The sequence below is a fragment of the Oculina patagonica genome, chromosome 3 (assembly GCF_052425735.1).
Source record: "Oculina patagonica isolate OP01 chromosome 3, crgOcupat, whole genome shotgun sequence".
Lineage (NCBI taxonomy): Eukaryota > Metazoa > Cnidaria > Anthozoa > Scleractinia > Oculinidae > Oculina > Oculina patagonica.
The window spans coordinates 5,085,442-5,098,490 of record NC_135760.1 but is presented as its reverse complement, the minus strand read 5'-3'; the positions used below and the strand labels follow the sequence as shown (position 1 = coordinate 5,098,490).

Below are 13,049 nucleotides of genomic sequence, written 5' to 3'. Positions count from 1 at the left end.
ACCCTAAACTTGGCAATGTTGTTAGCCTGTTCCAGGCCTTCGTGGACTGCGATCAGTTGGCTTTTGTTCCTGAAACCCTACGTGATCGGAAAGGCATAAATTATGCTAGTGAGCGGAAAAAACGAGAAGAAAGCGAGTTTGCCGCTTCCTGTTCGCTGCTTGATTTCGATTCGCATTATCTTGGTGTTTTCGCGTCGCACGCTACGAGGTTCTGGAAAGAGTAAAAGAGACCAAGAGACTGTTCGCAGTATGAGGTTTTTTTTTTCGCTGGCCGTTCTTCGCGCTACTCCCCCAAAAACCAAACGCCTGGAACCGATGTTGTTTGTTTATCAGGCGTTCCATTTCTAATGCTTTTTTGTGCTGAAGCTAAGTTTCTTCAGGTTATAATTTAGGGAAACGTTATGTCATGTGACCTGAAGCAGCTGCAAATGCAGATGTCTCGATTTACACTACCTTATTCTTACTAATTTTCGCGCGTACTTAATTTCGCAAAAATTCGGGAGCCGAATTTCGCGAGTATTAATTTTCGCGATTGCAAGAAAAATTAAAACAAAAGTGTATTAAATTTCGCGATTTTGTCAGTGTTTTCTGGATCAGTCGTGAAAGACTAAGGAACCACTGGAGATACACAAAGGTCTAACTCCTTGTTACTACAAGGAGACTGCAAACAGAAACTTATGTGACTGTGCTTTAAGATATCTTGGTCAATTTACAAGCTGAAGAAAACAGTCATCACAGGAAGGGTGGTAGTCAAAAACAAGACGGAACGATATTTTCACGGGATAGTTAGTTGCACTTCCTAAATTTATTGTTTTGTTATAAAATATGGTATTAATTTTCGCGTGTTTAAATTTCGCGCGTATTAAATTTCGCTATTATTTTAAAAACGCGAAAATCGCGAAAATTAGTAAGAATAAGGTACAATAGTAAAAGCTCATTTTCCCATAAGGGTTTTTTAATAGTTTCTCTGCATTTATTACAGCCTTGAAGAAATACCTGCCAGTGGATTCAGTCTCTAATCTAACACATTGAAAAAATGGCATCAGTGGTGCAACTGCAACATCAGCAAGTTTCAAGAAAAAGAAGTGGCGAACAGGGCGGCAATGGAGGTCCAGAGAAGAGGAAAATGGCAGAAGGAGAAGTCGATACAACCAAAGCAGATTCAGAAGATGGGGCCAACATGTCGATACAAGTACAAGTAATCAAACAAGAACCAGTGTCTTCACACAATCATGTTCACACCGGGGTAAGAAACGTTCATCAATTTCTAAGTTGCTTCAGTGTTCTTACGCGATCATACTTTTCATGATAAGCTGCACCTTAGGGGAGGGGAGAGAGAAACGCCCTGTTGGATGGGAGAGGGGGAAGGGAGAAGATGTCTTGCAGGCATAGAAGGACTAATTTGATGTAGGCGTCTTAAGACATAAGAGGGGGACACCATGACAGGCTGGCTGGCTGACTGACTGACTGTCTGTCTGTCTGTCTGTCTGTCTGACTGTCTGACTGACTGACTGACTGACTGACTGACTGAATGACTGAATGACTGAATGAATGAATGAATGACTGAATGACTGACTGACTGACTGACTGACTGACTGAATGACTGAATGACTGAATGACTGAATGACTGAATGACTGAATGAATGAATGAATGACTGACTGACTGACTGAATGACTGACTGACTGACTGACTGACTGACTGACTGACTGACTGACTGAATGACTGACTGACTGACTGACTGACTGAATGACTGAATGACTGAATGACTGAATGACTGAATGACTGATTGACTGTCTGACTGACTGACTGACTGACTGACTGACTGATTGACTGACTGTTTGACTGACGGACTGACTGACTGACTGTTTGACTGACTGTTTGACTGACGGACTGACTGACTGACTAACTGACTGACTCACCGACCGACCGACCGACCGACCGACTGACTGGCTAGCTGGCTGTCTGGAATACTTTCTTACTACCGATCGTGCCAGGTGTTGAACACGACGGACTGACTGACTGACTGACTGACTGTTTGACTGACTGTTTGACTGACTGTTTGACTGACGGACTAACTGACTGACTGACTGACTAACTGACTTACTGACCGACGACCGACCGACCGACCGACCGACCGACTGACTGACTAGCTGGCTGGCTGGAATACTTACTTACTACCAATCGTGCCAGGTGTTGAACATAAGGTAGCAGGCAAGTAGCGGGTCATTCAAACACATCGAGGTGCTATACTCTTGTCTCAAATGCTATCTTTCAACTTCCTTATCACAAGAGCAACCTTCCCAGCTCTGTGGCTCTTGAATTTGGACGAAAGGAAAAAAAGAGCGATTGGGACCAGGGTACATCTAGCTTTATTTTACACCAGTTGATGTGTTTAACTTGAAAGACCTGACTTTTTTAAATGGTTTTTTTAGACGCAAAAAGATCAGCCGTGTTGTATTCAGTCGGTGTTGCGTCGTGATCGGCCTGTCAGGCGTGGGGAAGCTTACGGAAATCTTTTGAAGGCTGGATCTGACAGAACTTTGGAAACAATCAATGTGGACTTCACGGGTACTGACCCGAACGATCCCGCAACAGGTATTTAAACACCTGATCGCAAAAAGAATTACGACCTTCGGCCGGTTTCGATCTTTTGAGCATACGCAGAGTGTTCTTTTTCGATTATCAGCCCATTCTCGTCCCCAGAGCCCACAATCCTACAGGTCTGTGCAGACCAGAAGGATCGTGGGCTCTGGGGATGAGAATGTTATCAGCCAAGCCAATTTGAAGGAAAACTCTATATAAATGGGTTGCCTTTAGGCTTCTCAGGTCAAATATGGTAGAAAGTTAAGGTTTAATAGTATGAAAAGGTCCTTGGGGCGGAGCCATATCGGTCAAAAAAAAAATGTTGAGGTAGCCCCCACCCCCTACCCCACTGGACGATCCCAATAACTAATGTTTTATTACACTATACTAAAACATCCACTTTGGTGAATAGTTGTTTTATAAAACGAATTTTCACGATGTACATATATGATCAGCAAGTCATAGTTATCCGTGACCACCCAATCATTGTACTTTGTTTAATCTGATTTTTTTCAGAATTCCACATGGAAAAGAGTGATGACAAACAAGCGGACGCCTTGAGATACCGTTCAGGGGACGGCGATTACTATCTGAAAGTAAAAAAGTCCGGCAAAGTAAATCTTCGTGTAAGTTGAATCCACATTATCAATAACAACATAGTTTCGACTTTGGTGCACGTGAGTCATGATCGCTGAATTCACTCGATCGCATTTTTTGCAGTAGACACAGAGAAACAGGGAGAACTGGCAAGGGTTAAATGTCGCTCAAGGGAGGCCTTTTCCAGGCGTTCGGTTAGTGGGAAACGGCGCGAAAAATAGCGAGTGACAGATGAAAACGCCGAGCGAAGATATAGGGATGGGGCTAGGGAATGAAAACAGCCCAGCCCGCTCCCTTTTTTTTCGCTTGGCGTTTTCTTTTCGCGCCATTCCCCACTATATGAACGCCTGGAACATGCTACTTGGAGATCATTTAGCTGTGTCTAATATGTTCTAATTTCAAATGAATCCCCTGTACTGAGGAGAGAGGAGGTTTGGATACGGGGAAAAAGTCAACGCTTATAGCCTTTTGGGCTCGATTTCCGTCGCACTTTCGCGTTCGTTCTTCGTTCCTCCCGTGGGGTGGCGCGCGAGCTCTTTTTTTCCAACAGCGGGTGGTAATCAAGCCAAGGAGCCCCTGCGATCTCCTAAAACTGGTGGAGCAAGTGGGGTGGGGGGGGGGGGGGGGAGGGATCCCGGTTTCTGAGACCGGACGTACCCGACGTTTTCGTCTCGAAGTCTCTAGGCAACTGTTCGCGCCATGATGTCACCATTATGACTCCAGCTATTCTTTGATTGGATAATAAAAATCTATCCCGGACCTTTGCGAGTTCTTCGGCGAAGATTTGCCCCTAACGGCACTTGTACAGCGACTGGATAAATTGAGACAAATTAAAGCATTTTTAACCTACCTTTCTCTCGACTTCACCGTTTGCAATGCTTCCCAAACAAATTAGCCAGGTAGAATCAGTAATAAAAAGTCGAATGAAGAGTACATAACATAGACATGTTTTTTAATTTTTGTGAGATATATATAATTCCTAACTTTCCGTTACTTTCATTGACAGAAATTGGTAAACTTCCCCACAGATGATAAATACTTCTTTCACATTAAAACCATCGGCCCTGAGTATGAAACATTCCACACCCTCCAGTCGCTGAAAACGAAGGAGTATCTACATTGTAGTAATGACGGCGAGGTTTTCATGAAAGAAGTAAAAACCCCTGCTAATGGCGTGCCCGAAGATCGTCAAACATGGTTCAAATACATGCCGAGCAGTCAAACACAAGAGCCACGGCAAGTACTCATCGCCCAGGATTATCAGTTGGGCGTGGCTATTGCTCTGAGTGACAGTGAAAGTGAGAGTGTGAGTGGCTTGGTATGTGAAACCGTAACTTGTACGGAAATAATCTTAGACACTGAAGATTCGGGAAAGGAGAACTGTGCGAAGCCTGAGGAGAAGAACTCCGAAGATGCACAAAAAGAGGACTTGGAAGATCCAGAAGTAGAGAACTCCGAGGACACGGGGAAGAGAAATTGCAAGGCCCCGGGGCAGTCGATCCTCGAGCAAATGAAAGAAGGAAATTCCGGAGAATTGGAAAATAAGAACTTGGAAAATCCAGAAGTATAGAACTCCGAGGACCCGGGGAAGGGAAATTGCAAGGCCCGGGGGGAGTCGATCCTCGAGCAACTAAAGCAAGGAAATTCCGAAGAATTGGAAAACAAGAACTTGGAAAATCCAGAAGTAGAGAACTCTGAGGACCCGGGGAAGGTGGATTGCAAGGCCCCGGGGCAGTCGATCCTCGAGCACCTGAAGGAAGGAAATTCTGGAGAATTGGAAAATAAGAACTTGGAAGATCCGTGTAAGGAAAACTCCAATGATCTGGAAGGAAAGAACTCCGAAGACAATATGACCTCCGAATATATAGAAGCGTAGGAAAGACTGTTTGGGCTTTCTAAAAGTTCCAAGATGCATAGATATGTTGTAGGAAACAACTAGAAAAGTAAATCATTGAAATAAAGTATTAACTTAAAGCAAGTAAAAACTTGAACTATAGGTAAAACAAAGAATATCAGAGGCTTGTTCAGAAAATAAAATTTTCGACTCCATGGGAAGATTGGTTTTACGATTTGTTTTTTTTTTATTTTTATTTAACTAGCAGCCATAGCCGCTTTTTTTTAAACTGCCTTTATCGAATGGGATCTGTTTAAAGTTCAAAAATATTACAAGCGTCAAGGTTCCCGCTTAGCCTCCTCCGAGGCAACTCCCTTTGTTATGGAAGAGAGGCTGGGACTGACGGAAGAGACTGGGATCGAGCAACAGAGAGACTGGGACCGAGCAAAGAAAGACATGGGGGGGGGGGGAGGGGGAAGAAAAAGCGCATCGTCCTGTCTACTAGTCCCAGTTTTCTCTCCCCCTCCGCTACCACAGAAATCCCAATATTAAGGATTAAGAGGAGTAGCCTGCGGAGGAGGCTAGTACCCGCTATACACATTCGTATAAGGACCTGTAGAGCTGCGATGACCTGAAAAGAAAAACAATCACGCACGCAACCTCCTCCCCTGATATTATTAATGATCCACCCCTAATGTCAACTTAAAATTTTCTGAAGGGTAACAAAGCGGAAACATTTGAAAAAGTCATTGACCCGAAACAAACAAATACATAATATCGAACAACACCGTTGTTTGAATCCACTAAACCGTGTGTATGCAACACAACACATGAATCAAGGTAAATATCCCAAACACGCAACGAAACATTTAACTGTTATATTGAAGAGAATTTTACTTTAAGCCAGTCCACAAGTGACGTTATTGTGTACATGCAGCTCTGTTGACACACTCATTGTATATATAGCACCTGAATTCAAGTCGGCCAAAGAGAAATAGTAAGTAATTCTAAGCAAAAGCTTGTTGTCGTTTCATGTTAATACCATTCTGTTTCATATAGGTCAGTGCTGTGAAAATAGCTTTGTCTGTAGCTCTAGTTTTTTACGCAATAGACAACCTTTAATGCATTAAGTCTCCGTGATCTGAGCATAATCCCTCAAGTAAATCAAATTCAGTGGCGGTTCCAGACCTTCAAGTAAGCGGGCCCCCGATCATCCAGACCTTGGAATAGGGATGGAGGGGGGGGGGCAGTTTGACCTAAGCATCAGGTGGGGCACAGGCCCCCAGGGCCCCTCCCCTAGACAATGCTAGATCTGCCACTGAAGTTAATGTTTTTTACGCTACAGGGGCACAGGTATGGAACATTAATCAGACGAAACCAGTGTCGCTACAGTCACTAGCAGTTATTTCACTGTAGCGTACACAAACAGCTGTTCCACTTTGTGCAAGGGAAACTTGTGTTCTTACACTCGAGCATTTCTGTGTGTTGTGCAGGGCAGAGTTTAAGCCTGGTTCTCATATGATCGCCCCGATCGTTTCTGTCGCATCGATCGTTTGCAAATACTGAGACGATCGTAGGCGACCGAAGCGAGTGGAAGCGATCAGGGGGTTCTCATATGATCGTCCCGATCGCCTGGTATGAGCGAAGACCTACCAGAAACAATCATTTTAGCCATAGATCCAACACAATATAGCAGTCTTCAATGAAGGAGCAAAACTCGTGGTCTCCTATATTCTCGCTTATTACAGTTTTACGGCGAAGAAGGGAAAGAGAAACTAGAAAAATAGAACACTGGCGATCGAAGCGATCGTGATCGCCCCAATCGCCGCATACGTTAGTGATCGTCCGTGTAATGTTCTCATATAATTGCCCCGATCGCAAGAAAACTTTTTGAAGTGACAGAGGCGATAGAAACGATCGGGGTGATCATATCAGAACCAGCCTTTAGTGTGCATGAGTGACCGTTTCAGCTGAATTCAATGGAATTTACATTTTGGATTATCTTGATCGCCGATGACCGGACTGAGAAAACATGTGAGAAAGTGATCGATTTTACTACCGCGAAAGTAGAATAATCGACACGTATTCATGCCGCTTAGTATTGCCAAGGATTTTATAGATTCTCAACAGTAGTTCCGTATGAACTATGGCACCGGGTGTTAAATAATATTTAGGATTGTAAATTATATAACATGGAAGAATGAAAAAGTGAAAAGAGCAAAATAATAAGTGAGAGTAATAAGTAAGAGCAAAAATCTCTCCCACAAAGGAAAAATAGCTGTATGCGGAGAAGACAGCTTTGCGCATTTCCACGAGAAAAATTAAAGCTCCTCGCTATCGATAAACCGACACGGGTCGACAATGCTAATTAAAGTTGTTAAGAAACACAAAACAACAGTTATATTGGATACCTTGGGATTGGCCAATAGAAAGCCAGATACGCTTGATCCGCAGCATGAGTATAAGTACGGCACATGTTATAAAGGTTACTGCACATGGACAGCAGCAAAGTCATGTGCAAATTACCGTAGAAACTCTCTTAAGCCCACCCCCCACCCCCCACTCATATTAAGTCCCTCTCTTTATTAAATAAGCCCTTAGGCAAACGTTCTGTTTTCTTTGTACTTATTGCAGTCTTGAATAAGTACCAGAATATAGTACTCAACGTAACACATCGCAAAATGGCATTAGTACAACAACAACAACAACAACGGCAACAATTTATAAGGAAAAGAAGGAGTGAACAGGGCGGGAAAGGAAGTCCAAAGAAGAGGAAAATGGCGCGTCAAAATGGCAGGAGAAGAAGAAAGCGGTCAACACATGCCCATGTTCATTACGAGGTATGAAATGTTTCTTCATTTATTTTACTTGAGTTGCTTAAATGTTCTTACGTCGTAATACTTTTCATGTTACGCTGTAGAGGGAAGAGAAAAACTCTCCGTTGATTGGACGCGGGGGGGGGGGGGGGGGGGGAGATCGTCTTCAGGTCTATAGGGACTATATCAGTATGGGCGTCTTGAGAGAGGACACCAGGACTGACTGATTTGTTAAAGCGGACAGACTGACTGGTTGACTGACTGACTGACTGACTGACTGACTGACTGACTGACTGACTGACTGACTGACTGACTGGCTGACTGACTAACTGCCTGGTTGACTGACTGACTGACTGGTTGACTGACTGACTGGTTGACTGACTGACTGACTGACTGACTGACTGACTGACTGACTGACTGGTTGACTGACTGACTGACTGACTGAATGACTGACTGACTGACTGACTGACTGATTGATTGACTGACTGACTGACTGACTGACTGATTGACTGACTGACTGACTGACTGACTGACTGACTGACTGATTGATTGACTGACTGACTGACTGACTGACTGGTTGACTGACTGACTGACTGACTGACTGATTGATTGACTGACTGACTGACTGACTGACTGATTGACTGACTGACTGACTGACTGACTGACTGACTGACTGATTGACTGACTGACTGACTGACTAACTGACTGACTGATTGATTGACTGACTGACTGACTGACTGATTGATTGACTGACTGACTGACTGACTGACTGACTGACTGATTGACTGACTGACTGACTGACTGACTGACTGACTGATTGACTGACTGACTGATTGACTGACTGACTGGCTGGCTGGCTGACTGACTGACTGACTGACTGATTGACTGACTGACTGACTGACTGATTGACTGACTGACTGACTGACTGACTGACTGACTGACTGACTGATTGACTGACTGACTGACTGACTGACTGATTGCCTGGCTGCCTGGCTTACTACCATCGTTCCAGGTGCCGGTCATTCAAATTCATATACAACATAACTATACTCTAGTCTTTTTTCTTACTTATCACAAGACCCACTTTGCCGCTATGCGGCTCTTGAGTTTGGACTAAAAAAAAGATTGGGACCAGGCAAGAACCATTTTTATTTCACACCAGCTGATAATAATAATGATAAAAAAGATGATGATGTGATGTCTTCAAGGCTCGACCTTTTTTATATTGTTTTTTCAGACGCAAAAAGATCAGCCGTGTTGTATTCAATCGGTGTTGCGTCGCGATCGGAGGGTCAGGCGTGGGGAAGCTTACGGAAACCTTTTGAAGGCTGGATCTGACAGAACGTTGGAAACAATCAAAGTGGACTTCACGGGTACTGACCCGAATGATCCCGCAACAGGTACCTTATTACATGAAATTTTCGCGACACGTTAATTTCGCGATTCTAAAAAAATCGCGAAATTAAAGTGACGCGAACAATAAGTGTCGCGAAAATTAAGTGACTCACATATGTCAATAATCAAGAAAGAATAAGTTAGTACCACTGAAGGAAGGAATTTCCCATTTAAATGGATGTTGTCGTCAATTTACTCAAAAACAATAATTCTCGTCAATTAATATCATGCACGTACCAATATGACCTACTTGTAAACATTGTGAGAACTGCTCTGTTGTTGCTATTGCCGAGATTTAGTCCCGCCCTTGCGTTTTTGACGTTATTGTTCCTTCAATGAAGTCGTTTTTTTTTAATTCAAAGGCATGTTAAATAATATTGCCATGAAATGTAAATTGTGTCTTATTTAAAAATGTGAAATTAAAGTGATTCAAAACACAAAATTTTCGCAAAATCGCGAAATATAATTGTCGCGAATTATGCGCACCTCAAAATCGCGAAATTAACGTGTCGCGAAAATTTCATGTAATAAGGTATTAAAATGACTGATCGGACTTTCAGCCGGTCATATTTGATGATGAGCTAATCAGGTTTGAGCAAAGAAACTCTGAGTCTGCGCAAAAAACTGCTGACCAAAAGGATCGCCGGAAAAGTTAAGTAAAAGTCGCCTAATTATTGGCAAGGGTATTGAAAAGGGATGCAGTTTTCTTACTATAGCCTGTAGGTGTGTGAAATGGGTGCCATTTTCTATAAAGGTATATAAGAGGGTTACCTTTTCAGGTCAAATATGGTATACCGTAAAATTCCGGTTATGAGCCCCCCCCCCGCTTATAAGCCCCCCCGGTTATAGACCCATCATCCTGGAAACAAAAAACTACATCCGGTTATAAGCCCCCCGGATATAAGCCCCCTCTACCAGATCACAGTACTGAATAGGGCTAAATGTTGCTTTATTATGCGTTTTTAACTTAAAAACGTATTTCCATCAACACTCCTGTGGCTCGATTTGAAACCTTTTTTTCATTCCGCTTATAAGCCCCCCCCCCCCCAGATATAAGCCCCTCCGCTTATAAGCCCACCCAAAACCCCTTACGAAGTTGTATAAGCCCAGGGCTTATAATCGGAATTCTACGGTATCTGAAATGGGTAATGGTTTGGACCTTGGGGTGGCCCTCCTTGTATAAAACTTTGTTTAGTGAGTTCGAAAAAAGTCTTGCAAAGAGCTGCATAACTATAGTATTTTTACCGGTCTGAAATACTTTTCGTTGAGAATTTGTTGAATATTTAAAGAATTATTCTGCTCCGGCTTGCGGATAATATCGTCCGACTTTAGCCGACGTGGCCAACGGACTCGTCGGCTCAGTATCAGGCCCCGTCTGCACTGACCCGAGTAAATTTGAAAACGCAAACCTTCCAAACTGAAACTGCGTTTTTGGTCACGAAAATGGAACTTTTTAAAAACGTTCTCCAAAGTGGGCATCGTTTTCAAATTTACCCGGGTTAATGTGGACAGAAAACATTTTACGCGGCGTTTTCAAATTTACCCGGGTCAGTGTGGACGGGGCCTCAGAAGATCTTCCGCACGATTTCGCAGGACAATTGTTAAATATATGCAATGCCATCATAGACCGCTCTAAAGCAGACATTAATGTTTAGTCAAAAGTGGGTCCTACCCATACTCATCTTCAGTTTGTTACTGAACCGTATATGTTTTAAAAAACCTTTCAATTTCGTACATGATCTTTCACAAATACTCTAGACTTTGTGTTCATCTTGCTATGTTTAGCGTTAAAACCAAACAATTACCAGAAGGCATTCTTTTATTCATGCATCTCACATTTTTCCGACGTAAACTCCCTTTCAAATATAACATGATTCCTTTCGATCATAAGTCTTATAAGCCTTATCGTCCGACAAGTTCATCATCCCCGATACACGAGAATAATGCAAAAGAGGCCTTTCAATGTCATTATAAGCCGTGTCAACCAATGAAAATGACTTTCTCTGATCGATTCCGTTTTAAAGGTCGACAAACACCAATAACGTTTAAATCAATAACGGTACGCAACCGTCAGCACAAACTTTCAATCACGGTGCTTTGTTTAATCTGTTTACTTTCAGAATTTCACGTGGAAAAGAGTGATGACAAACAAGCGGACGCCTTGAGATACCGTTCAGGAGACGGCGATTACTATCTGAAAGTCAAAATAAAGTCCGACAAAGTAAATCTTCGTGTAAGTCGAATCAACATTATATTTACTTCAGTCTTTAATAACAGTGGTGCACGTGAGTTATCACTGAATTACAAGTACCAGTTAATGACGAATTCAGGTTTCCGAGACAGGACGAGCCCGCATTGTTCGTCTCGAAGTTGCTAAGCAATTGTTCGCGCCACGATATCGCCATTTTGACATCCGTTATTCCTTGATTGGATAATAAAATCGGCCCCTGAACCTTTGCGAGTTCTTCAGCAAAGATTTATCACTAACAGCACTTATAAAGCGACTGGGTGAATAGAGACGAACAAATCAAAGCATTTTATTCCTGCCTTTTCTCTCGACTTCACCGTTTGCGCTGCTTCCCAAACAAGTTTGGCATGCATAGCAGGCGCCTGTGTATTTTTTGGGCGCGTATTTGGGAAATACGAAAGACGCGGCCGTCTCACAATCTCGCGCTTTTCAAATTCCCAAAAACTACCTTATTCTTACTAATTTTCGCGAGTACTAATTTTCGCGATTTTCGCGTTTTCAAAATAATCGCGAAATTTAATACGCGCGAAAAAACATTTCGAAATTTAAACACGCGAAAATTAATACCATATTTTATATCAAAACAATAATTTTAGGAGCTGCAACTAACTATCCTTGAAAATATTGTTCCGTCTTGTTTTCGACTACCACCCTTTCTCTTTGTAAATCGGCCAAGTTATCTTAAAGCACAGTCACATAAGTTTCAGTTTGCAGTCTCCTTGTAGTAACTGAGTTAGACCTTTGTGTATTTCCAGTAGTTCCTTAGTCTTTGACGACTGATCCGGAAAACACTGACAAAATCGCGAAATTTAATACACTTTTACTCTAATTTTTCTTGCAATCGCGAAAATTAATACTCGCGAAATTCGGCTCCCGAGTTTTCGCAAAATTAAGTACGCGCGAAAATTAGTCAGAATAAGGTACACAGGCAATTATGACTCCCAATTATTATGACTCCCAACAATTATGACACCCGCTTTTCTTTGATTGGATAATAAAAATCGGCCCAGGAAACTTTGCGAGTTATTCAGCGAAGATTTACCACTAACGGCACCTCTACAGTCTTTTCTCTCGACTTCACCGTTTGCTTTCCAAACAAGTTAGCCAGATAAAATCAGTAATAAAAAGTCGAATAAAGGGTTTTTAATAACACAAACATGTTACAATTATGTGATTTAATTCCTGAACATTTCTTTTCTTTCCTTGACAGAAATTGGTAAAGTTCCCTACAGGCGACAATTACTTCTTTCATTTTAAAAGCGTCGGTACCGAGTATGAAACATTCCACACCATACAGTCGCTGAAAACGAAAGAGTATTTGCATTGTAGTAATGACGGCGAAGTTTTCATGAAAGAAGTTAAAACCCCTGCTATCGGAGAGCCTGAAGATCGTCAAACATGGTTCAAATACATGCAAAGCAGTCAACGACAAGAACAACGCAGTGTGATTTCTACCGGAAGCTGCGGTGCATGCTGGGTTAAGAATTTGGTGAAACTAGCTCCAGTCTCCCTTAGTAAGATCCACGCGCGGAAAAACATGGCGGCGGTTTGCTGTCATAGTTCGCTAGGGAAAAC

At 42.5% G+C, this 13,049-nt stretch overlaps 1 protein-coding gene across 2 annotated transcripts in view; it reads left to right on the top strand.

The window, feature by feature from the left end:
• Positions 1-286: 286 nt before the first annotated feature.
• Positions 287-13,049, top strand: part of LOC144645161 (uncharacterized) — a 12,889-nt gene continuing 126 nt past the window's right edge. Inside the window, exons 1-4 of one of the 2 annotated variants that reach the window (XM_078504643.1) lie at positions 287-1,246; positions 9,069-9,231; positions 11,347-11,459; positions 12,685-13,049. The exon at positions 12,685-13,049 is cut by the window's right edge and continues 126 nt beyond it. In XM_078504643.1, the coding sequence (XP_078360769.1) occupies positions 1,037-1,246; positions 9,069-9,231; positions 11,347-11,459; positions 12,685-13,049 (851 nt within the window). In that variant the 5' untranslated portion in view covers positions 287-1,036. Of the gene's footprint in view, positions 1,247-2,433; positions 2,597-3,100; positions 3,211-4,187; positions 5,237-9,068; positions 9,232-11,346; positions 11,460-12,684 lie in introns of those variants that run through there. The other variant, XM_078504642.1, reaches the window with a different exon arrangement.